General features: G+C 48.6%; 1 protein-coding gene across 3 annotated transcripts in view; it reads right to left on the reverse strand.

Moving 5' to 3' along the window:
* Positions 1 to 7676: 7676 nt before the first annotated feature.
* The window catches only part of LOC135251772 (receptor tyrosine-protein kinase erbB-4-like), a 340021-nt gene continuing 324290 nt past the window's right edge, over positions 7677 to 23407 (reverse strand). For 2 of the 3 annotated variants that reach the window (XM_064329533.1, XM_064329530.1), the window contains exons 21-27: positions 19172 to 19327; positions 17395 to 17470; positions 17156 to 17302; positions 16004 to 16101; positions 15311 to 15481; positions 9178 to 9499; positions 7677 to 8359 (exon numbers count right to left, since the gene is read on the reverse strand). In XM_064329533.1, the coding sequence (XP_064185603.1) occupies positions 7677 to 8359; positions 9178 to 9499; positions 15311 to 15481; positions 16004 to 16101; positions 17156 to 17302; positions 17395 to 17470; positions 19172 to 19327 (1653 nt within the window). The remainder of the gene's footprint in view (positions 8360 to 9177; positions 9500 to 15310; positions 15482 to 16003; positions 16102 to 17155; positions 17303 to 17394; positions 17471 to 19171; positions 19328 to 23407) is intronic. The other variant, XM_064329531.1, reaches the window with a different exon arrangement.

The following is a 23407-nucleotide window of genomic DNA, read 5'->3' on the forward strand; positions in this document are numbered from 1 at the left end:
GAAGGGATGAGCCCTTGATTGGCTAGCTAAGTTTCCATCAATGCGCTGTATTCCAAAAGGGCTCAGGAGGAAAGAGCGGTTGTCTGGCAGTCGGAGGGTTGCCGGTTCGATTCCCCGCCCTGGGCGTGTCAAAGTGTCCCTGAGCAAGACACCTAACCCCTAATTGCTCCCAATCAGCTGATTGGTACTTTGCATGGCAGCCTTTCACCGTTGGTGTGTGAGTGTGTGTGTGAATGGGTGAATGAGAGGCATCAGTTGTAAAGCGCTTTGGATAAAAGTGCTACATAAGTGCAGTCCATTTACCGAAAGGAGTAAAACATAGAACAGCATTAAAAAAATTTGTTCAGGGTACCATATAAAACAATTTGACCAAACTGTTTCTACCTAGCGGACAGTTCAGAAGATTAAGTCAGATGGCGGATAATGTAAAAAAAACAACAAAAAAAAACACTTAATTCCATTTCTACATGGCAGTGATTAAATCATCACTGACCTCAACGGGTAGGGTTCACTGACATTGCGTGACTCAGCTTTTCCCAGCATACAATGTGGGGCAAAAGCCTACCGCGGCGGGCGCGTCGTGCCCAGGTGAAAGTAATCGTTTTTTTTACCTGCGCAGCGAATTTGAAAATTTGACATTCAAAATGGAGGTGCAGCTAATGTCTCTCTCGCGACGCCGGAACGCCGGAGGGGCCGGGCTCAGACGGAGAGGCGAAGCTGACATTTTAATAACACTGACCTTTTCTGCGAAAAAAGCTCAAATGTGGGACGGTATTGATTCACCTGTTCCTGCGAGCCGCAGAAATCGGTCTTGTTTGCTTTTCAGCGCGCGGGGCTTTTACACAGACAGGTGAGGGAGCCGTCTTTTAAAAAAAAAAAAAAAAACTGCCGGGGACAAAAGAGCTTTTCACTGCCCGTTCACTGTGAAGAGGCCGCAGGAGCAACACAAAACAACCCACCACCACCCCCCCCACTTCCCAAAAAAAAAAAACTATTCAGACACAGTCCTTTTTTAAATATTGTATTGATCTTTATTTATATTAAATTAAAAATATACTTTTGACAGATTCATGTAACAAAAACGCGGAGCGGTATTTAAATGCGGTAGCCTTGTATGAGCGGGAAAACCTTCAGTGAACCAGACAGCTGAAGACCAGTGCTGCCAGATTTGAGTCTGAGGAAAGGTGGTGGTGGTGGCGGTGGTGGTGAGGAATCACCCGAACTGGACACCTGAATCGTTTCAACCCCCGTTCCTGTTTGTGCCAAGATCCAGTCTCCATCTCCGTAGGGTCATCAACAACAACGCGTGGGAGGGTGCTCGTTTAGGAAAGAGAGTTCTACATAACTGCGGTAAATCGTTCGATCGATTGATCCACCTCTCACCCGATCGATTAATCAAACGATTTCAGTTGCTTCAGCACCCATCGCACACTATATATTTAAATATATTTTACAAAAGGTAAGAATGAACAAACAAGAGTAGGATAGCAAACTTTTAAAAAAATGTACAGAAGCAAAGCTGACCCAGAGGGCATCTTAATTACCCAAATGATCACATTTAATTGTCTAAAATACACAACGTTTTAATGAGGTCTGTTGGATTAGGATGAGTTCCCATTGTTCTGAGCGCATCTGGCCTCACGTCTTTGTCTGTTGGGGTTGTGTCGGTTTGGGCTGAGGTTGGCAACACCGGGCGCTGGCTGTCTACAGATCCCAGGCCAACATTAGGGGTACAGACCACGCAGATAACAAGCTGAAGTCCAACTGGACAGAGCAGAGAGAAAGGGAGTAAAGTATTAAATACCAAAAAAAAAAGAGAAAAAAGGAACTGCGTAATGATTAGAAGAGGAAGAAAAAGGAAATGATACAAAAAGAAAGAATAAGTGTGTGTGTGTGTTTGTGTGTGTGTGTGGGGGGGGGGGTGTTGGGGCTTACAGTCTGTGCACTATAATCATCAGTATTGCGACAGTATACCTATGGCTGGATTCTGTACAAAAAATAAAAATGAAATAAAAATGAAAAGATGAAGAGAGGGAGAGGAAGCTCAGAGGAAGATCAGCCACAGCTAAAGCAGCTCCTACTGTGAGAGCGGAGGTACCAAACACAAAGTCCACCGATTCGAGCTAAATACAGTCACAAGGAAAACTGCAGCGGGAAAAAGGGGGAAAAAATCACGAGCTACTCAAAAACCAAAATTCACAATCCAAATTACAGATATATACAAGTAAGTAAGAAAAATCAGATCACTAACAGACAATTACGTTCAAATAAACCAACTTTTTTTTTTGTTGTGGTGCTGGAAAAAAAAAATTGACTGAAAAAAAAAAAGAATTATCCAAAATTGACGTTCCCCTTATTTACAAATGCACCCAGCCGATTCATCAGCACTATAAAAATACTATTCACATTTTCTTGGTTAACGTACAGTAGTAAATCTCGAGGAGCAACCAGTCCATACAACTGTGTAATAAAAACAAACACTTCCTCCAAATATGTCGGTGTGATATTAAAATCTTGTAAAAAGCTGTAAACAAAATTTAGTGTACAATATTTCCGACGATTGTGATGTAAGAGATGTTTTCAGCATAAAAGAGGCAGTTAAGTTTTATGAACAATAAAATAACGACAAGGAAATTGTGCCATTTGAAAGAATTGCATACAGTATAAAAAACCAAAATGACAAAAGTAATTTCTAATATGTGTACATAATGAAATATGAAAATGACCCCTCTTTTAAACTGCTGCCTGCAAAGTTGGTCCTTGTGGCATGCTTATATCCGTATGAGCCTGCATTAACCCGAGTCTTTATCGCTGAAAGAAAAAAAAAAAGAGTTTTCAAAGCAGACTGATAAATTGCTCACACCCGAGCATCATTGACTTATCTGAACCAATCATATCTGCTGTGGAACAAGTCAACAACTCCGTCCAATCAGGGTCGCTGGAAGCTTCTGCATCATCACTGCCTGCATGTTGCTGAATTGCTCTCTGGAATTCGTATTGCCCTGATAAGGCCCAGAGTTCAGTTCACCTGTCTACCTCACACAAGGAGGGGCAACACCAATGGATTTCCTTGATGGACAGGACCCCAGAACAGCTTCTTCAGTGTGCCGTGGGCTCAACAAGATTCATGAAAAAAAACGTAAATAAATAAATGTCATTTGCACTACATACATAGATTCGATTTGTTCCTCAATCGTTGCATAACAGTCTTGATTTTCCAACAACTTGCTCCAAAATCACAGAAAAATCGAGGCTATTATCCAGTTGTGGACATTACCAAACAATATCTACAGAAGATGTGATGGGTGGTGGAATATAACGCAGAATATTTCAGTTTAAAAATTACACGAATAATCTATAAAAGGAATAAGTCAGTACAGCTTGATCGTTAATAACAGAATCTGACAATAATTCAAATGGGAGAATTTTGACGCTCTAAACGGTGAACCCTGGAATAAGTGTAAACTTAGCTGGTGATCCAATCAGGGAAGCTCTACTAAAAACAGAAAGCAAGGCTTTACACTGCCACACCATTATAAACCATTTACCATTATTACAAATCAATACACAAACTGGAAAATAAATTGTGTGTGTGTGCATATCCTTTAAAAATTCCCAGTGTTTCTGTTGAATCCACGCTAAATGTGTGTGAATATAAACGTTTAAAGTTAATATTAAATCACCACCACCACTCCATCAATGGTTATTAAATATACAGCTAAGCGGAGCAAAAATTAATAGTTTTTCTTCCCCTTCATTTCAATGGCTGAGCCAGAACAAAAGAGCGGATCGTAATAAACACACTAATATCTGGAGGAAGTTCCTTGTGGATTAATCTTTTCATTCAGGGACCCCAATTTTTATTGATCATACACATCATTTTACCCTTTTCTCTTCAACGCTACAATGCTGGATATTGATCAAGTTGTTCCTCAGTTAGCTGCTTGTTTGTTTAAAATAAAGTTTCCCCCACTCGACCTCAGTAACAGTGTATGCTACATAGTATTAAACACGTTTATAAAAGAAAAAAAAAAACTCCAGTTTTCATGCCTAGTGAGATAAGAATCTGTGTGGTGCAGCCTTCGTGGGGAAATGGTAACGTCTTTGCTTTCTCACAGAGCAGGATTTATGTAATTTCTCTTCCGTGGATTAATATTTGCTACAAAGGGAAGTTATACTGGAATAAACTTCCCTTAGCTGTGGAGGGGGTACTGGATGCCGTACCCCTCCTTTGGAACCTAAAAGTCAGGAACCCCGTCCATTGCACTGAGGAGGTATGTGATACTGGCCCTTTGGGGAAGACAACGATTTGCCAGTTGGTTTCAAATTTTACAGAACAATCCTACATCCTAGTAGAACGTTCCATGATCTCCCAGACAGGGACAACGCTAAAGGGTATCTACGGTGAATGAAGAGGTCACATGAACAACAAACCCTTATTGAAAGACAGAGAAATTACCATTGCAAGCAGAGATGTGCGAAAACGTTCGGGTGAATAGTGGTTCTAGATGTAATAATAATAATAATAATAACAATAATAATAATCACATACATGAGAAACTACCTAAAGCTCAGGTACTGTAAGAAACCAACTTTTTGTTCTTTTTTTAAAGGTGTGGGAGAGCTACAGGCTATACCCTATATCTATATCTCCTTACTTCTGGCAGCGGAAGTGCATTTCACTAACGTAGTCTGAAGCAGTGCATTGTGGGTACAGAGTAGACTGGGACGTTTTTAAGAGCGAGGAACGCAGCCTTCGATTCCTCAGCCGCAAGGGAAGCAGTGTTTCGCGGAAATTTCATTTGGCCAATCTTGTTTTTCTTCATAAAGAAATAAAATCGTATCTGTGCCTTCGGGTTAAATATCCACGTTTGGTATATTTCAAATGACCACAGGTTCAAGTTCCCTGAACTTTTCCAATAAAGAGTTTACATATTGTTTTTTTTTTTTTTTTTTTTCACCACAAATAGTAGCGACCTCGGTCATAATTTCTTCACTTCTCATGTGATTAAAGTGCTTCATCACATAAAAACAAATAAATTACAAACCTCTTCAGTAAAAAACAGCTGTGATGTGGAAAATATGCTTTCCTACAAGCAGAGTGATTAAATATAATTAAAATAAATCACAAATAAAAACTGTCCCTTCAGTAAGAAGGACGATTAGATCATTTGGCTGCACCAGGGGGTTAAGCGCTTATAAAGAAAGTAAAATAAAAAAAGCCCCAAATTAGTGATTTAAAATGAGTGCGTTCCCAGCAGCAGAATACATAGTGTCTGGCAGTGTTCTCATAGACAAATGGTGCTGGCCAGCAATAGACATGATTTCTTCGTATCTATTTCATTTCGACATTATCTTCACACACATATTTATATATAAAAAAAAACAGGTCTACTTTATCAATTAGTGTAGCTTCATGTTTCGTTACTAAAACTGACTCGATGAACCGAGCAGGCCCCTCAGGATGAAGGGTGCGAGATTTACTCTGTCGGCTTGAGCTACAGTCAGGACAGAGGACACCGTGCACCTCGGGCAAATCCGGGCCCGGGTCTTAGGTGAGAACCGGCCTGTCTTACGCCCGGATCTCCGTGTGAGAAAGCATAAATAGAACAGTCTAAAAACGCACCGCGTGCTTCCGCCATTACGCCGTCTAGCTCTGTAGTGGTGCGTTCAAATGAGTCACCGCCTCCATCCTCATCCTCCTTAAAGACCCCCCCCCGCGTACCCTTGTGAGTTAGAAAAGCTCGCTCTGTGGAAGGGGCGGAGGGCAGAAAGGGTGATCATGGCTCATTTCTCATCTCGCTGAGGACCCTGAATTTCTTCAGTGACCGACTGCCGCTCCTGTCCTATCCTACATTAGCGTGCACGCAGCACCTCTGGCACTAGCCTGACTGGTTTAACCCAACCACAAACACCCGGGTCGTCTGGACCCATCCAGGTATCATGGCTCCAGTGTGCTACAGGCCAGCAGGGGGCGCTGTCAGATCTCCCTCCTCCACTTTTTGAGTTTTGTCCAAGCAGGGAAGAGACCCCCTAGCTCCGCCCCCTTTTCACACCCTCTGCCCAATAGGAGTCGCTCTAGGCCCCTTGCATTTCTGTGTGTCTGTTTTGTTTTTTTTATTTGTTTTTTTTTCTTTTTTTTAATACAGTGCACAGGGGTTTCATCCAAACCCCACTTCCTCCCTCTTCTTATATTGCGGTATGTACAGTGATCGTCATACAACAGGAACGTGTGCAGTCCCGTGAGTTTCGGAACCAGCACCACGTCTGAGCGTGGGATTGCCTCTCTGTGAACAAAGAGAGCCAAAACCACGTCTGGAAAAGGAGTCAAGCGGCGCCTGTAGAATGTTCTTTAAAAAGATCCGATCAGTGGTCGTTGGTCCAAGGTGGTTTTCTTCCTCCGAAACCCAAGAGGACGTTTGCTGCCGCTTCCTCTGGTCACAGATCATTGATGTTTATTGTTGTCAACAAAGTACGGCGCCTGAAAACACCGCATTCGAGTTCAGTTACATCTTTTCTCTTGGTGATACTGATCAGGTCCTCACAAATGCGTGTTTTCTCCTCACAAATGTGTGTTTTTCCTGCCCCAGGACCACAGAGCCTCTGCTTTGAGCCGTAATTCAAATGCCATTGCGCCTGTCGCCAAATAATGCTGAAGACACGTTTTAAAAACAGGAGTCGGGTGAACTTCTGTGGTTGAACGTGCTCTGTAATAAAGAGCACGCAACAAGTGATTTCGAGACGGCATACGCGTTTGATTAACTGCACTACTAAAACTCCAAATGCATCTCGTGAAACAAAAGTACCACTAAACCATTTTGTGTTGTCAAAGCATTTGTAAATAAATGTGCCAAACTGTTGGAAGGATGGATTACACCGGTATACATTACACATGTAACAGCAAGCAAGATAAGAGAATCCACAGGAACAGCTTTTGACGGAAATGCTGGTGGGAACACAGTGTCGGAGTGACCTCAGTGCCTCTCAGGCCCGCGACTGTGACTGTGAATTACAGCTGTAAGACAGAGCTCAGGCGTCTCCGGGCCAGGGGCTTAAGTATGTGCCTAAGAGCAGAGATGGATGACAGTGTCCGTGTCATGCCGTCCCACGATTCCGTGCGACGCGTCCGTCCACACGGCGTGACGGTCGGCGCTGCCGACGCGACCCTGTATTCGCGAGAGTGCCCGTCCCGCCACGCTCGCCCGCTCGTCTCCATGTGGCTTCGAACTGGCAAAGCCCACTGTCGCACAGGGGGAGGGGGAGGGGGAGGGGCCAGCCCGGCGAAAAGACAGGAACGCGGCCCGCATCGATGGTGGACCACGCCCGTCAAAAACCGGGGCGACGGTCGCCACTGCACGTTTGGGAAGAGAGAAGTGGAGGGGGGCAAGTTCGGCATGAGGGAAGGACAGGCCAGGGCGGGGGCGTGTTTGACAGGTCACTCAGTGCTGGAGGGGAGGTTTTTTTGGGAGGTTCCCGCTGCTCCCCATGGTGGGGGACGTGCTCTTCAGTGGCGGTTGCTGGGGTTGAGTGCTGTGTTCCAGGCTGGAGGAGGAGACGGAGGAGCTGGGAGGTGTCAGAGGAGTTTGCTGGCACAGGAACCAGGCGGAGAAGAGTGGGTCGGGATGCCATGCCCCCTGCGGGACCCCCCCACCCACCCCTTACTGCTCCCCCCCCCTCTACACCACAGTGTTCCGCTGGCGGTAGGGCGGGGGCGGCAGCACCGTGCCGGGCTTCAGGGAGAACTCGGTCAGGTACTCCGGGTTCTCGGCCACGGCCGGCCGCACCCGGCCGTTCTGCTTGTAGAAGAACTTGGCGTTGCACTCCTGCAGGTACTCGGGGTTGTGCAGGCTGGCTTTGGGCGGCAGGCTGTGGTGCCAGTACTCGGGATTGTCGAAGGTCTTCTTGGGCTTCTTGTCCGCCATGATGGTGCCGGCGTGGGCGAGGTGAGGGGCGTGGCCCGGGTGGAGGGTGTGGCCGGGGTGCAGGGCGAGGACGGGGTGCCCCATGTGGTGAGGGTGCGAGGACTGGGCGTGGGGGGCGTGAGCGTGGACCGTTTGGGCGGGGTGGTGGGGGGCGTGGCCGCCGCTCTGGGCCGTCGGGCGGGGCAGGTGGGCAGCCGTGACGGTGGTGGCGGCCGTGCTGTGGGGGGCGGGGACCCCGTTCTTCTTCAGGAACTCCGGGCCCTTGTCGCCGGAGTTGTGGAAGGTGTTGAGGTAGAGGGGCTCGTTGACGTACTCGTCCTCTACCTTGGGCTGCCCGTTGGGGGCGCTGTGGTACCCGGGGTTGTCCAGCGCGTGCACGTCCCCGTTCTTCCGGCGCGTGACGAAGGGGTTCTCCTCCACTGGGTTGAGATAGTCTGCTGAGAGAGAACGGCAGAGGTGTATAACCGCACGCGATCACGCGGACCGATGGCCTGGGGTCTGAGCAAGTCTCCAAGGTCCTCCTTTCTCTCAGAAGGAAACCTGGAGAAAGCCTCTAAACCCTTTAATGTGTGAGGTCACAAACATGGGATTAGAATGCTCTTAGCTGAACATTCTAATGATGATGTCACAATCACAGCTGGTAACTGAAAGCAGTGGAGTTCTAGAACACTGACTTAAAATTCCATCATAAAAAAACATTCTAAAGAACATACTCTTCATAGGGTTAAATACTGCTCAGAGGTGGGGTGCAGGGGCAGTGGAGCTTGCGAATGCCTCCATCAGACTAACCCCTGGCAGTGCATCAGATGTTCCTGGCACAGGGCCCTGGTTTCTAAAGTTTCTAAAGCCTTTAACTCTGTGAGAATCAGCACCCCTGCAGGTGAGTGGTCAAATAAAACCAGAATAATCCTGAAACAGTTAAAGAGTTGCTCAATGGTCAATAAAAAATCAGTACTACTAGTACTTCTACTACTACTAATACTGCTACTACTACTATTGCTACAACTACTACTATTACTACTGCTGCTGCTACTACTGCTACTACTGCTGCTACTACTACTACTACTGCTACTACTGCTACTACTACTACTACTACTACTACTACTACATACAGTACCATGTGCCAGACAAAACAGATTAATTTTAATTAGAATGACCCTGCGACCCTGACCAGTATAAGCGGGTGTAGATAATGGATGGATGGATGGACAATGCAGACTTTTTAAAAACAGATCTGATGGAAGAGAGGCGCTACCTGAGGGCGTCCGGTCCTTCATGGGGGTCATGTAGCCGTCCTCGTCGGTGTCGCCCCGGGGCCCGCGCTCGGACAGGAAGCCCGTGGGGTCGGCGCTGTAGCGCTGGGCCCCGCTGTCCCCCTCGCCTGGCCGGGGCGAGGCCTGCTTCCGCAGGGTGCCGTTGCAGCGCGGGTCCTCCAGGGCGGCGCTCTGCGCGGCCGCCTGCTCCATGGCGACGCACGCGGGGGCCGCCCCTCCCGCCGCCGCAGCAGCCACGGCGCGGGGGTGCGATGACATCATCTCCTCCACAGAGAAGCTCCCGTCCTGGTACACAAACTGGTTCTGCAGGGGAACAGGGGGGAACAGGGGGTTGTAAAACCTAATTGTGCATTAACACTACGGAGGCACTGTTTGCATTCCAAACAAGAGAGCTTTGAGCTTGCGGTGCCCTTCATAGTGTAGTTTCAAAGTAGGAAAATAGTGCACTTTGAATAAGGCCAAGCTGTAATGTGACTAAATACCAAATGACTGCAGTAAGTGTACCACTTTGAACTTTTATGCAGTTTTGAGAAAAAAGGCGAGATTCTGATATCAACAATAAATGCGCTGTAAATGCACAACAATAAATGCACAAACGAAGGAAATAAATGAAAGAAAGGTTTTTTCCTGAGGGGGAAGAATACAGAATCTAAATTAAGCGCCGCAATTAAGGTACAATAAATGAGCGAGAGAAACACGGAGAGAGACTGGGAGAGAAAGAGAGAATGGTGAGAGAGAGAGAGGGGCAGAGAGAGAGAATGGAGAGAGAGAGAGAGAGAGAGAGGGGGGAGAGAGAGAGATAGAGGGGGGCAGAGAGAGAGGGAGAAAGAGAGAGAATGGAGAGAGAGGGAGAAAGAGCGAGAGAGAGGGAGAGAGAGAGGGAGAGGAGGAGAGAGAGAGAGAGAGAGAGAGAGAGAGAGGAAAGTGCAGCGTTATGGAGTCTGGCTGATCAGCTCAGGGAAACAGGTGGGCTCTCGCTCAATTACAGCCTCCCGCTCGGCTTCGGGGAGAGAGTCTAACCCCCTCTCGCTCCCGGAGCTCCAGGAGGAGGCCACGCCCCCTGCAGGCCAGTCTGCAGGTGTGCGGGGACGGAGGGAGGGGGGTGGGGGGGGGGCAGGGAAGGAGGGAGGGGGCGGGACTCCCCTGAGTCATCCGTCTCACAGCAGAAAGACAGCCTTGGGCTGAGACTCGCTGTTTACTGTTTATTTTCTATCTCACACACACACACACACACATGCGCACACACATGCCTTATGCACACACACACACCTTACACACACACATACAGACTCACAGACACACTCACACACTCTCCCACACACAATCTCATGCATACACGCTGCACACGCATGCACACACACACACACACACACACACACACACACACCTTACACACACACACACACACAGACTCACACACTCTCCCACACACAATCTCATGCATACACGTGCACACGCATGCACACACACGCACACATGCCTCATGCACACACACACACACACACACACACACACACGCACACACACGCACGCACACATAGCTAGGCCCCCCCGGCTCTCTCCACTGTGAACACCTAGCCATCACTACATCAGTATGCCGCAGAATACAGACATTCCAACTGAGATTGCGGGTTTCCAGGAATGAGCTCCAAATACCCCACTCAATGTTAATTTGCAGAAATACTGTAAAAAAGTGTTAATTAACGCTCGCTGGTTCCTGCAGTAATTCCTGCAGGACGTCCTTAAGATTTTAGATGATAAAGCAAACGTACATTCAGTTTTAAAGGAACAGCCTTTTTTTCCTGCGTGCCTGTGTTCAGTACCACTAAGTGATCTCTGGTGGAATTTCACTGTTTAGCCAGCTGATATTGGCTTCCGATTGGTCATTTTTCAGCACAAATCAGCATGCAGCTATCCCCATATTGAGCCCACAGCACAATGCTAAGAGTAAGAGCTCCACCAAACCAGATGTTTGTGGCTCCCCCCCCCCCATTTTATCCACAACTATCCACCCTTTTGTTCCCCTCCCTCCTCTCTCTCTCTCTCTCGCTCTCTCTGTTTCTCTGGCGAAACTATTTAACCAGCGCACCCCATTTCTCTCTCTCTCTCTCAAACCTCATTATCTCTCGAATGACCCCCCCCTTCCACGTCTCCATCTTCTCTTATTCATCCATCCCATCAATCTCACATTCTTTTCATCACAGGTGCCTGGATGAGAGGAGACTGCAGTTCATGTTTTCCCCTCCCCTGTTCTCTTCCTCCATCCCTTTTTATTCTACACTGAGTGACCCCGAGTGACCCTGGGTCTCTTCTGCCCGATAGTCTGTCAGCTCTGTCTCCCTCTCCTCGTGTTCCTCAGTCACTCAGCCTAACCTCCGGACCCCCCGGTCTTACGCACGGAGGTGGACGCGGTCCGCAACGGCTCAGCAATCAGGACACCGGACAAAAAGGTTCCAGAAGGCTCCTCTGTGTCTCCACAGAGGAACCCTGTCTGGTTCAAGGGTTCTTTTTCGGGTAAAATGGTTCAATTGGGGAGCTTTCACACGTTTCACACCTGCCAAAGAGGGTTCCATAGAGAGCTAAAATAGGTTCCCCTGTGGAGATAAGCCAAAGAGTGTTGTTTTTTTTTTCTGATTCTGCAGAAACCGGTTTTCTCTTTCATGTCTTTTCAGAGTTAAGGAGTAAACGATTTCAGCTGATGGAACACCCTACCTTATTTCAGTCACACATAAAAGTCACCGTGACTCACTACTTACATTTTATTTTCTAACTACAAAACACGATTGGCTCTATTTGCCTTTGCATGTGATTCACATACATACCGTAGTCTTATTCAGTTCATGGTAATGTATGTGTATATTCAGTGCAACCTGCATGCATTAATTATGTCTCCATTTGTAGGGCAAAAGGAAAAAAAAATGCATACGTGAGATGTTTTGAAAATGTCAATTCAGAGGTTCAGTGCCATATACATAGTTTCACAAGAAAAATAAATAAAAATAAAAGCGAAGTGATTGTGCCTTCGTCTGTTGAGCCGAGTGACGTTCCGCTCTCTTAACCCTTTAATGCCCAGATTTTTTCCGCAGAGATTTCTTACATAGGAATCTACAGTACAGTCATCCAACAAATATTCACAGATGGAAAGAGAGCGGTGCTGTAGAGATTTCGGCAACTTCAGTTGCCCGCGGGCTTAAATGGGTTAAACAGAATGGGACACGAGACACGGGGCCCCCTCACACCGGCGCTGAGAGGCAGGGTGGCGCGGCCCGATGTGTTTTCGTTTTGGGACGGAGAGACAGAGCTGAGCCGCCCTCTGCCCCCTCGTTAGAACCCCGCAGCGCCCCCTGTGGACGTGCGCGAGGCTCGTCAAGGCCGGACGCCGCCAGACGAACTTCCCCCAGTCTGTCGGAACAGAGCAGGGCCCGCAGAAAAGGCCCCACACACCTCTCCTCACATCTCTCCTCACACCTCTCCACACACCTCACCACACACCTCTCCTCACACCTCACCACACACCTCTCCTCACACCTCTCCTCACACCTCACCACACACCTCTCCTCACACCTCTCCACACACCTCACCACACACCTCTCCTCGCTTTTTAAAGAGAGGAGGAGGAGCACACAAAGGGCTTTTTGTGCCTGTTTTTCTTATGAGCGTTAGATAGAGCAGCGTGAGGCTGGTCCATTTATGAAAGGCTCAATGCCTTAATTCCAAAAAAAAAAAGAAGAATATTTCCATATTGATGCAGATGAGAATGAAGGTGAAAAAGGACACACGACAAGATTCAATTTTTTGTGAGGTTCTTCTTTAAGAAGGACAGATTTTCTGTGAGGTTCCCTTTAAGAAGGACAGATTTTCTGTGAGGTTCCCTTTAAGAAGGACAGATTTTCTGTGAGGTCCCTTTAAGAAGGACAATTTTCTGTAGGTTCCCTTTAAGAAGGACAGATTTTCTGTAGGTCCCTTTAAAGACCAAGACTCTTCTTGAGGTTCCCTTTAAGAAGGACAGTTTTTCTGTGAGGTTCTCTTTAAGAGGACAGATTTCTGTAGAGGTTCTCCTTTAAGAAGGACAGTTTTCTGTGGGTTCTTTAAGAAGGACAGATTTTCTGTGAGGTTCCCTTTAAGAAGGACAGATTTTCTGTGAGGTTCCCTTTAAGAAGGACAGATTTTCTGTGAGGTTCCCTTTAAGAAGGACAGATTTTCTGTGAGGTTCCCTTTAAGAAGGACAGATTTTCTGTGAGGTTCTCCTTTAAGAAGACCGCAGGTGCCTGAGAGTAAGATTATTAAATCCAGCTCCTCCAGCTGAAGGGTTTTTGAGTCCATGTTGCAGTCGTTTGTACGGGGGGGGCAGCTCTGTCACAGGGTCTCCCTCGCCGGAGCGGGTTCCAGGGGCTAGGGGCCAAAGCCAGAGTCCGTGGCTCTGAAAACTCGGCCCCCAGGAAGACCCTGGTGCTGGGCTTCACATCCGGAAACAAGCGCGGGGGTGTACCCTGAGGGGGCCCGTTGTTTGACGTGCCCCCCCCCAACCTTACGCAAATGCGCCGGAGGTTAGTTAAAAAAAGGGAGGGGGGCGCAACAACCATGGACGTCATGGATGGATTCAACCCCCCCCCCAACCACGGAAAACTGGCGAGGGGTTAATAAAAAAGCGAGGGGGTGTGAGAGCCTCGGGCATCAGCCCCCGGGTGGCCCGACACAGCCTCTGCACCACCGACCCTCCTCGCCCCACCCCCCCCCTTTTTTTGTCTGCGTGTGATCCGGGGGGTTAATAAAACATGCGCGGACACGGGCGGGGGAACGGAACAGCAAACAGACCCCCGCGCCCCGCCCCCCCCGTGCAAACAGGGCTCCCTCCGCAGGGCGGGGGCTGATATTTACACAGGTAGGCCCCAGTAATGAACCCGGGACCGAGGGGAAGGGGGGGGGGCGGCTGGATTAAGGGCTCATGCCTCTCTGTGCCCCACACTAGGACACACCCCGCTGGGCAGGAGGCGGGCCACTGCTCTCTTCCTCCTCCTTTCTCATTGGCTGCGGACAGCGTTGAAACTAGGCACGGCCATCTGTACTGGAGTTATTCTCTGGCAGTGTATTAACCAGGGGAGACGGCTCTGTCTAGAACCTGTATGCTGGCAAATGGTCCTTGAACTATATTGATGGAAAACGGCACTCACTGAGAATAAATAAATAAATAAATAAACGCTTCATTGTATAAACCTAAAATCTGACACCTATATTTTATAGGTTTTCTCCATTGAAAATGTTTAGGTTCGTTCAAATGGACGTTTATTTCTGCGCTTGTATGTATTGCAGTTGCATGTTGTGGGGGGTACTGTGTTCCTCATTTGCTCTTAGTATTCTGTGCTCTAATCTTCAATGTACTGTCAGGTGTTGGCCAACATGGCAGAGCCGTTCAAACGATACACGTAAAATGATAATAGTACTGAACAGGATACTCAGGGAACGTGTGACAAAAAAAAGAAGTAAATGATGAGATTATCTCACACGTTCACAGTCACCAGCTGTTAGGACTGACACCATCACAGCAGAAGGAGCAGACTGTAGGAGGAGGTGCTGCTTTTTTGGCTCCCATCCACAGAAATAAAGGATGTGGTGGAGAATTAAACAACAAGTCCAGTCAGGACACGACGCATCGCAAAGCAACGAAGCTGTGTCACCATGTGGGTTAGAACTGATACTCCATTGAGTTTCAGAGCCTCACTGTGATACCAGGCAAGTACTGAGCATGAAGGGCCTTCGTCCTGTGACCCGCTACTGGGGGACATGACCTAGGTAGTGACATGTGGCAGTCGGAGGGTGCGGTTCAACCCGTCTGGGTCACTGTCGAGTGTCCGTTGGAGGGAGGACACCTGAACCCTGAGCGGCTTCGGCGGAGAGAGGTCAATTGGTTACCCTTTGGATCCAACTGGCGGCTTGGTTGGTCCATTTACCCATAGAGGAGGGACAGATGTATGTGAAGGGGGGGTGGGGCGTGTTACCTTTGGAGCACCCGTGACAGGGCGTGTAGGGGGGAGGGAGGGGTGTGGTTACCCTGTTGGAGTCCACCCGTGTGCAGGGCGTGCAGGAGAGGGGGGGAGGGGTAAAGGGTTCGGTTACCCTGTTGGAGTCGACCCGTGTGCGCGGCGTGTAGGAGGGCGGGGGGATGTTGAAGGCGTGGGGGACCAGGTACTCTTCGGCGTCCATCAGGTCCTCCAGCTCCTCTTCGTCCAGAAGGCTCTGGAAGAACTTGCTGTCATTGGGGCTGGGCAGCTTCATACGGTCATCACCCTGCAATACAAGATTAGGGGGACCCCCCCCAGGGCCTCAGGGTCAGCACACATCTGAAAACATCCAATTTGCACATTTCATTACATACAAACCCAACCTCGTTCCTGGAGATCTGCCGTCCTGTAGGTTTTCACTCCAACCTTAACAAAGCACACCTCATTCAACAGCTAGAGCAGGGCTGCCCAACCCTGTTCCTGGAGATCTGCTATCCTGTAGGTTTTCACTCCAACCTTAACAAAGCACACCTCATTCAACAGCTACAGCAGGGCTGCCCAACCCTGTTCCTGGAGATCTACCATCCTGTAGGTTTTCACTCCAACCCTTAACAAAGCGCACCTCATTCAACAGCTAGAGATATTGTCAAGCAGCTAATCAGTATAATCAGATGTGCCAAAGTGTTGAAATGAAAATCTACAGGGTGGTATATCTCCAGGGACCAGGTTGGGCATCCACACAGGTAACATGTAGCAACTTACAACCTGCGTCGGTGAATTTTTACGGCTCCCAGGCTAAACAACTCACCTGGATGACCAGGTAGCGCTGGGGGTCCCGGGCCATTCTGCAGAACTCCGCCCCCAGCTCCTTGAACTTGGGCCGGCTGTCGGCGTCGATCATCCAGCCTGTGGGCAGCAGAGAGGGGCGGAGAGAGGGAACGGCCGTCACCCGGAGAGCGAATCGGAGCTCACACACACACACATACACACACGCGCGCGGGCGCGCTGTGGGAGTCCTGTCGCGGCACTTAGCGTTAGCGCTGTAATCTGGTGAAATGACACCTCCTGTCGGCTGAGACATTAATAATGCAGCGTTACTGCCTAACCTTTCCTGTACGCACTTTCTTGCAAGCCGCCCTGGGTAAGAGACTCCAAATGACTGAATGTAAAAAACGTAAGTGTGAGAGCAGTGTTTTTACGGAGAGGTAGGACTCTCCTGCTCACTCAGGGGGAAAGCAGCCACTCCAGTTCACCTCAGCTGAACTATTATCTTTGGGAAAGGGTGTGTCCCAGACAAGTTATGAATTTTGTCTTGCTCTCTCTCTCTCTGTTTCTCGCGCTCTCTCTCTCTCTCTCTCTCTCTCACACACGCGCAAGCACGCACCACTTAATACAAAACTACATTTTGTCTCATTGTCTCATCAATGTCATTCACACAAAGGGGGGAATTACTTTCAGGAGGAGCAGACTGGAGCTGGTGTCATCTTCACTAATCCAGAGCTTTGTTCTTATCTGCTTCGCCAGCCTGATACGTGACTCAGCCGCTCAGAAGTAAAAGAAGGTGCGTGCGCGAGTGTGTGTGTGTCTATGTGTTGGAAGTGTGTGCATGCGAGTGTGTGTGTGTTGGTGTGCGCACGATGTGTGTGTGTGTGTGTGTGTCCACGAGTGTGTGTGCGCGTCTGTGTGTGGGTGTGTATGCATGAGTGTGACTGTGTGTGCAAGTGTGTGTGTGTGTGTGTGTGTGTGCGAATGTGTGTGCGTGCATGCGTGAGTGTGTGTGTGTGTGCATGCGCGAGTGGGTGTATTGTGTGTGTGTGCGTGTGTGAGTGGGTGTGTGTGGTACGATGCGCGACGTAGGGTGCTGACGTGTGTGTGTGTGTGTATTGACAGCGTGGTGCATGTGTGTGTGTGTGTGTAAGCGTACGCGGGAGCGTAGGCGTGCAGACAGGAGGGGGCGTACATTTGACCATGACCATGTAGACGTCGATGGTGCAGATGGGGGGCTGGGGCAGGCGCTCGCCCTTCTCCAGGAGGTCGGGGATCTCGCGCGTGGGGATCCCGTCGTAGGGCTTCCCCCCGAAAGTCATCAGCTCCCAGATGGTCACCCCTACGGAGAAAGAGACGAACGCCCCCCCATCAGATTTGTTCTTCTAAAACCCCCACCCCCTTCCCCGATATCCAATCATTTTTTTATCTCACCGTAGCTCCACACATCACTCTGGTGGGTAAACTTCCTGTAGTGGATACATTCCAATGCCATCCACTTGATGGGCATCTGGAGAAGGAAGGAAGAAAAAGAAAGAAAGAAAGAAAGAAAGAAAGAAAGAAAGAAAGAAAGAAAGAAAGAGCAACTGAGAGTGTGAGCGATTACAGAAGAACTTTTATGTTTGACTTTCACACTTTTGCATGAATAAAGAATGAAAGGACAATTTATTTTGAAAACATCCATAAAACTTCTAAGAAATAAACTTAATCCAAGCAGGTGAAGAACAGAAAAGGAAGAAAAGCATTACAAATGTCTGAGCCTTAGATCTCTGTGACTCCTGTCCCCCTGACAGTCCGACAAGGACAAAGAACAAACAGACTTAATCAGACAGTCTGGGTGCCGGGACTGGACCCCAGTTTTGGGCCAGTTTTGGGGTCCCTGTGTGCCTTCTCTCCCCGGACCGACGGGGCGACAGAGTCAGCCAACACCGTTGCCCTCGCTATGGAAACCTCTGACTCATCCTACCTCACCCCCTCCTACTGCAGTGAACCCTGGCTCACCCAGCCTGTTGTCATGGTGATCGCAGACTCACGCTGCTCATGCTAGCCAATGGCGTCCTTCTTTGCATTTGGGAGTCACACGACAGGGATGCACTAACTTGTGCATCAGCTTAAACCTGCCGGTATGGTTCTCCATTACTGTCACTGTGCATCCGCTCACTGCTCTGTCCTACAGGGCAGCACTGCAGAATAAAATGCTCCTTTCTATGTTTACTGGGAATATAAAAGATAGGTTAAAGTGAGGTTTCCACGTCATCTGCTACTATAAAACATTTAAGACCAAATAAATGGGAAAGAAACTGAATAACAAAAGATCAAACGACTGACAAGACATCAGAAAAAAAGCAGAGGAGGAGTGGGACAGAAAAAGCTTTAAAAATAAGTTGAGACAACTCCCATAGTGAAGACACACACACATACACACACACACACACTCAGACACACACACGCACACACACGTTCCTGCACACACTCGCACACACACACACACACACACACACAGACACGCAGGCACACACATGCACACGCACACGCACACACACTCAGGCACTTGCGCGCACACACACACACTCAGACACACACACACACACACACACACACACACAGACACGCACAGGCACATTTAATGTGAATCAAAAGTGGTTAAAGACAAGAAGGCTGGTTTCATTTTCTCATTGATTGCTCTGTAGGAGGTACTGGAGAGCCGTGCTTTCACAAACGGTCAGGGGGACAAATAGAGCAGATAACACACATCGACAGAAACACTAAATTAAATGAGAAACATCGGCAGGGAAGTAGAACAGAATGAGGGGTAGACGAGAGGAGAGGTTGAGAAGGAGGAGAAGAGGACTGGATAAAGCAAGAAACGGAACGATGGGTGGCTGGATTGGGGGTGGGGGGGTGGGTGGGGGTGGGGGAGAGGTGCAGGCTGGGAATAAGAACGACGTGAAACATACTCATTCTCAATAGGATTTTAGAGTACATTTTTCTTTGACCACAAATCTTTGAGAGTAAAAAATGAGAGAAGGTGGTGGTAAACCTGACAACTCAAAGATCAGGATGAGCAGACTGCGTGGAGTGTGGCGATAATGACATCACAGCCAGTGGGCGGGGTTTGCCTTAAACCCCCACCCCCCATTCAGTCCCGGCCTCCCGACGGCGTAAAATACCCCCGGCTGTCTTTCGTGACCTCATCGCTGACATCACTGACCTTGCCCCCGTCGGCGTTGTACTCCTTCTCGTCGGCGTCCAGCAGGCGGGCGAGGCCGAAGTCGGTGATCTTGATGTGGTTGGGCGACTTCACCAGAACGTTCCGGGCGGCCAGGTCCCGGTGCACCAGCCGCCTCTCTTCCAGGTACATCATGCCCTGTCAATCACACAGAGGGGGAGGTCGCCCATCACTCCACTGGCAGTCGCCGCCATCGTTATAACTCATTAATAACACGCACGTAGCGAGTCTATAAAGAGTTAGCTAAAAACGGCATGGCTAACTTTACTGCGATCTTACAACAGGGCTGCATTTTAATGTCAGAGAACGCCACGTTCGATCCTCCACTTTTCTGAGAGATCTCTCCCCATGAACTGTGGGGGGGGGGGGGAGGGGGGAGGAGGGGTAATTACACTCTTCACTTGAAGATGGACAGGCTATATGGCTTTGGACTTAATGCTTTTGACTAACCCAAAGCAAAACTCATTGTAGGCAAACAGGTATAATGACTTCTTATGAAGTGATTCATTTTAAATGGCAAAGAAGCACACGAGTTCGACCCAGTGTTAAAACTACAATATTATACATTTATTCTAAAGCATTACAAATGTATTATTGGTGATAATTGAGTGGGGGGAAAGGCACAAATAACAACAATTTAAAAGGAGTTTAATCTTTCACTGTAAATGACTGTGCTATTGGATTTTTCAGGCTAACTCAATACGAGAGTTGTTTTTATATTTTGTTTTGAATTTTTATATCAATAATTTGTTCTTCAAAACTGTTTGAAACTAATTCAATCAAACTAATCAAAGGTGAGTTTTTTTTTTAAACTGACATGTGGTAAAGCTTCTCATTCTACAGCCCAAGGGTTCCCTGCTTCGAGGTGGTTTTCTTGAAGGGAAAACTCCCTGCATTGACTTTTTGTACGAAGCAAACAACACGCGGAATTGATTTAACTGTGGGCAACTGAAAGCATCCCGCATGGCGGCACTTCTTTTGTCGAATAACTTGTTCACTTCTCCTTTCAGTGGAGTGCCCTTGAACCTCTGAGGGACGTTGCCTGAGTCTTCGTGTAACTGTGATGTCAAAGGGCCACAAACAAAAAGTAAATGAAAAAACGAGATGGGTAATAAAAATAAATAAAAACTAAAAACACAAACAATGAACTTTTTTGTTTGTGTGCACAATGAACAAGTGGTTTGCTTTTGAAGCAGGACAGAGCAGCCTGACACGGCCGAGATCGATCAGTCAAAACGGGGCGAAACGGCTTAAATTACCGAAACAATCGTCTCGAACAAAATGGGTAATGTGGCGGTGAACTATGAGCCATTCGTCCATTCAGGAGGCTTTTCAGTTTGCCCGGTGGACCAAGCTCTTCTGTTGCTAGGCAATATCAGCTCTCCATTCCATCTAAATTCAGGACTGGTAGTTGAGGAAGTGGAAACGGAAGGTGGTGATGGTAGGAGGGGTGTGTGTGTGTGGGGGGGGGGGGGGGCATTATCTGGAACAAATACAGCCCCAGTCATGTGTCCCTCTGTGGGGGTTTCCTGCTCTAGTATTGTGATTGATAGCGCGGCGTGCGATACGTAGCGTTCACACCGCGAGCGGCGCGCGCCACAACACACAGCAGCAACACACGCACACGCACACCACACACACACACACACACACACACACACACACACACACGCACACGACACACACACACACGCACCACACACACACACACGCACACAGCCACACACAGCACACACACACACACGACACACACGACAACACACACACACACGCACACACCAACAACCACACGCACACACAACAACTCACCCACACACACACCACACACACACACACGTCCAACCATACACACAGGGCACACAACACACACCACGACACACAACAGGCCCGGGTTTCAGGCAGCGGCCCTGTGACCGGAATCCCTGGCTGTGTGGGAGCTGGCAAGGGAAGAATCCCGAGCCAGCATCAAAGGGAGAGACCGCGAGTCTACAGAGCCACGGACTCCATTTTAATGGGATTACCGCGGCGGAAACTCAACCACCCCCCCCCCCTCGCCACCCCCCCGTCTAAGCTGGCTTCGCGGAATATTGAACGAATGAACAAAAAAAAACCGCGTCGAGCGGCACGGTGGAGAGCAGGGGGGGCGGGGGGGCTGGGGGCTGGGGGCTAGGGGGGGGTCTGATTTACACCATGATAAATCGCAAATCCGGGTGGAGGAAATGTAAAAGAGGAGATTACAACAGCAGCCCTACAATAGCAGCTTTATACGGGAACTGCTTCAGGGGGTGGGTTTGGGGGGGGGGGGGGGGATACGGCTGTTCTGGGGAACACGTAGCGTGGACACTCTCAGAACCACAGGTCATATTTTAGAAGGAAAATTTAGGTGACAGAGGGGACTCCTTGGGTTACCCTCTTTTAAAAGAGTTTTTTTTTTCTGGGCAATAAAATTGAGCTATGAAACAGGATCACTGTTACAGCATCAGTGCTTTAAACCAGACGTGGGAAGTCCCGGGGTCAGAAAGCAAAAGTGACTCAACTAATTGGGTCTACCTCCTGGCCGAGGAACTGAGCTAATTAGCCAATCTAAGCGACTGAAACAAAATACTGCGGAGGACGTTTCTAACCCTGTTTTTTCCACCACTGCTTTAAACAAGCAAGGTGCATATATTTAGGGCTCTTAGTATGTACTTATGGTATGTAGGCAGCAAAATACAATAATGCAAGACGTGATTACAGTAATTGAAAGGTCATAGTTCAGCTTTCTATAGCTAAGGATGTACCACTGCTGTATGTTCTCCAATCGGAATCAGAAGCCTGGATTGGGGGGATGAACATGAAAACCTTAACTCACTGCATCTACGGTTTCCAGTGGAGGTAAATATGTACAGTCATATTTAACAAAAGTAAAATGAACCATTGTCTTTCGAAAACACCTAAGGCGGGAGTCAGTCCAGGGGTGCGCAACAAGGATTTTGCGCCAATCACTGCTCTTAATTATTTAATTCACTCAACAATATCTTGATCCAAAATGCGCATAAGCACGAACTAAAGCTGCAGACAACAAGCGTATCCTACAGATGCTCAAGTACAGTGGACCAGCACAGTTTATAGAGCCGTCAGAAGACTAAGACTAAGCTCATCGCTTAGAAAAGAAGAAGAAAAAAAACAGACTGCAGACCGGCCCTCCTGGACTGGAGTTATTCATCCCTGGGTTAGTCAAACAGTACTAAGTGTTTCATTATTCAGCACTTGGGTTAGATGTATAGCTATGCCTATGTCTATGGAAAACCAGTCCGTGAACAGAAAAGTCATTTTTCGCCATTGATCGCGATCTCAAAACGTATGTAGTGCAGGATAAATCGCAGTCGAACCTGGATTCCTATTGAAGCCCCGCCCCCTCCTCCCCCCCCCCCCCTTTGTGTCCAGCGGGAAGAGAAAAATAATAGCGCCATCATCATTCAGTCAACATTAAGCGGTCGTATTTCACCGCGGCCGACCGCGCTGGAGAACAACCGGTGGGAGCGCACCAACACAAACAACCTTGAGTGGCAGGGCGGAGGACGTGCTAGCCATGGCAATGAACCTCCCCCCCTGTAATCCCCCCCCCCTTTCCCATGATCCTCCTCTTCCCGATGCAGATACACCTGCTGGTGCCGCTGTCCTCTGGGGGGGGGGGGTTTGTGCTCAGGGCCTGTCTCATTAGACTCCTCCTGTCCAAGGCATCTCTCAATCTGTCTGACACATAATCGTAGTGGAGGTGTGGGGGGGGGGGTCGAAGTGGGCGCGTGATCAGGGGGTGGCGGGGGGGGGGGGGGTGAGGGAGGGGTGCATTTGCTCTCTCTGTGAGCCTCTCTCTCTCTCTCTCTCTCTCTCTCTTTCCCCCCTCTCTCTCTCTCTCGCTCTCTCCCCTCTCTCTCTCTCTCTCTCTCTCCCCCTCTCTCTCTCTCTCTCCTCTCTCTCTCTCTCTCCCGCTCTCTCTCTCTCTCCGCCGTATTCCAGTCCCGCCCCTGAAAGGGTCATGGCGGTCCAATCCCAGGGCTGACCCGTATTTACGCAGTCCTGCATGATTTATGGCTTTATGTTAATTATCGATTAAAATGAAATTACCTTCAGTTTGGAAGAGAAAGAGAGAGAAAAAAAAAACTGAGGGAGAGAAAATGGAACCTTTATTCTGGGCCGCACAACCTGACGAAAGAGCAGATGACTTTGCGGGTGGTG

Source organism: Anguilla rostrata, chromosome 3 (genome assembly GCF_018555375.3).
Source record: "Anguilla rostrata isolate EN2019 chromosome 3, ASM1855537v3, whole genome shotgun sequence".
Lineage (NCBI taxonomy): Eukaryota > Metazoa > Chordata > Actinopteri > Anguilliformes > Anguillidae > Anguilla > Anguilla rostrata.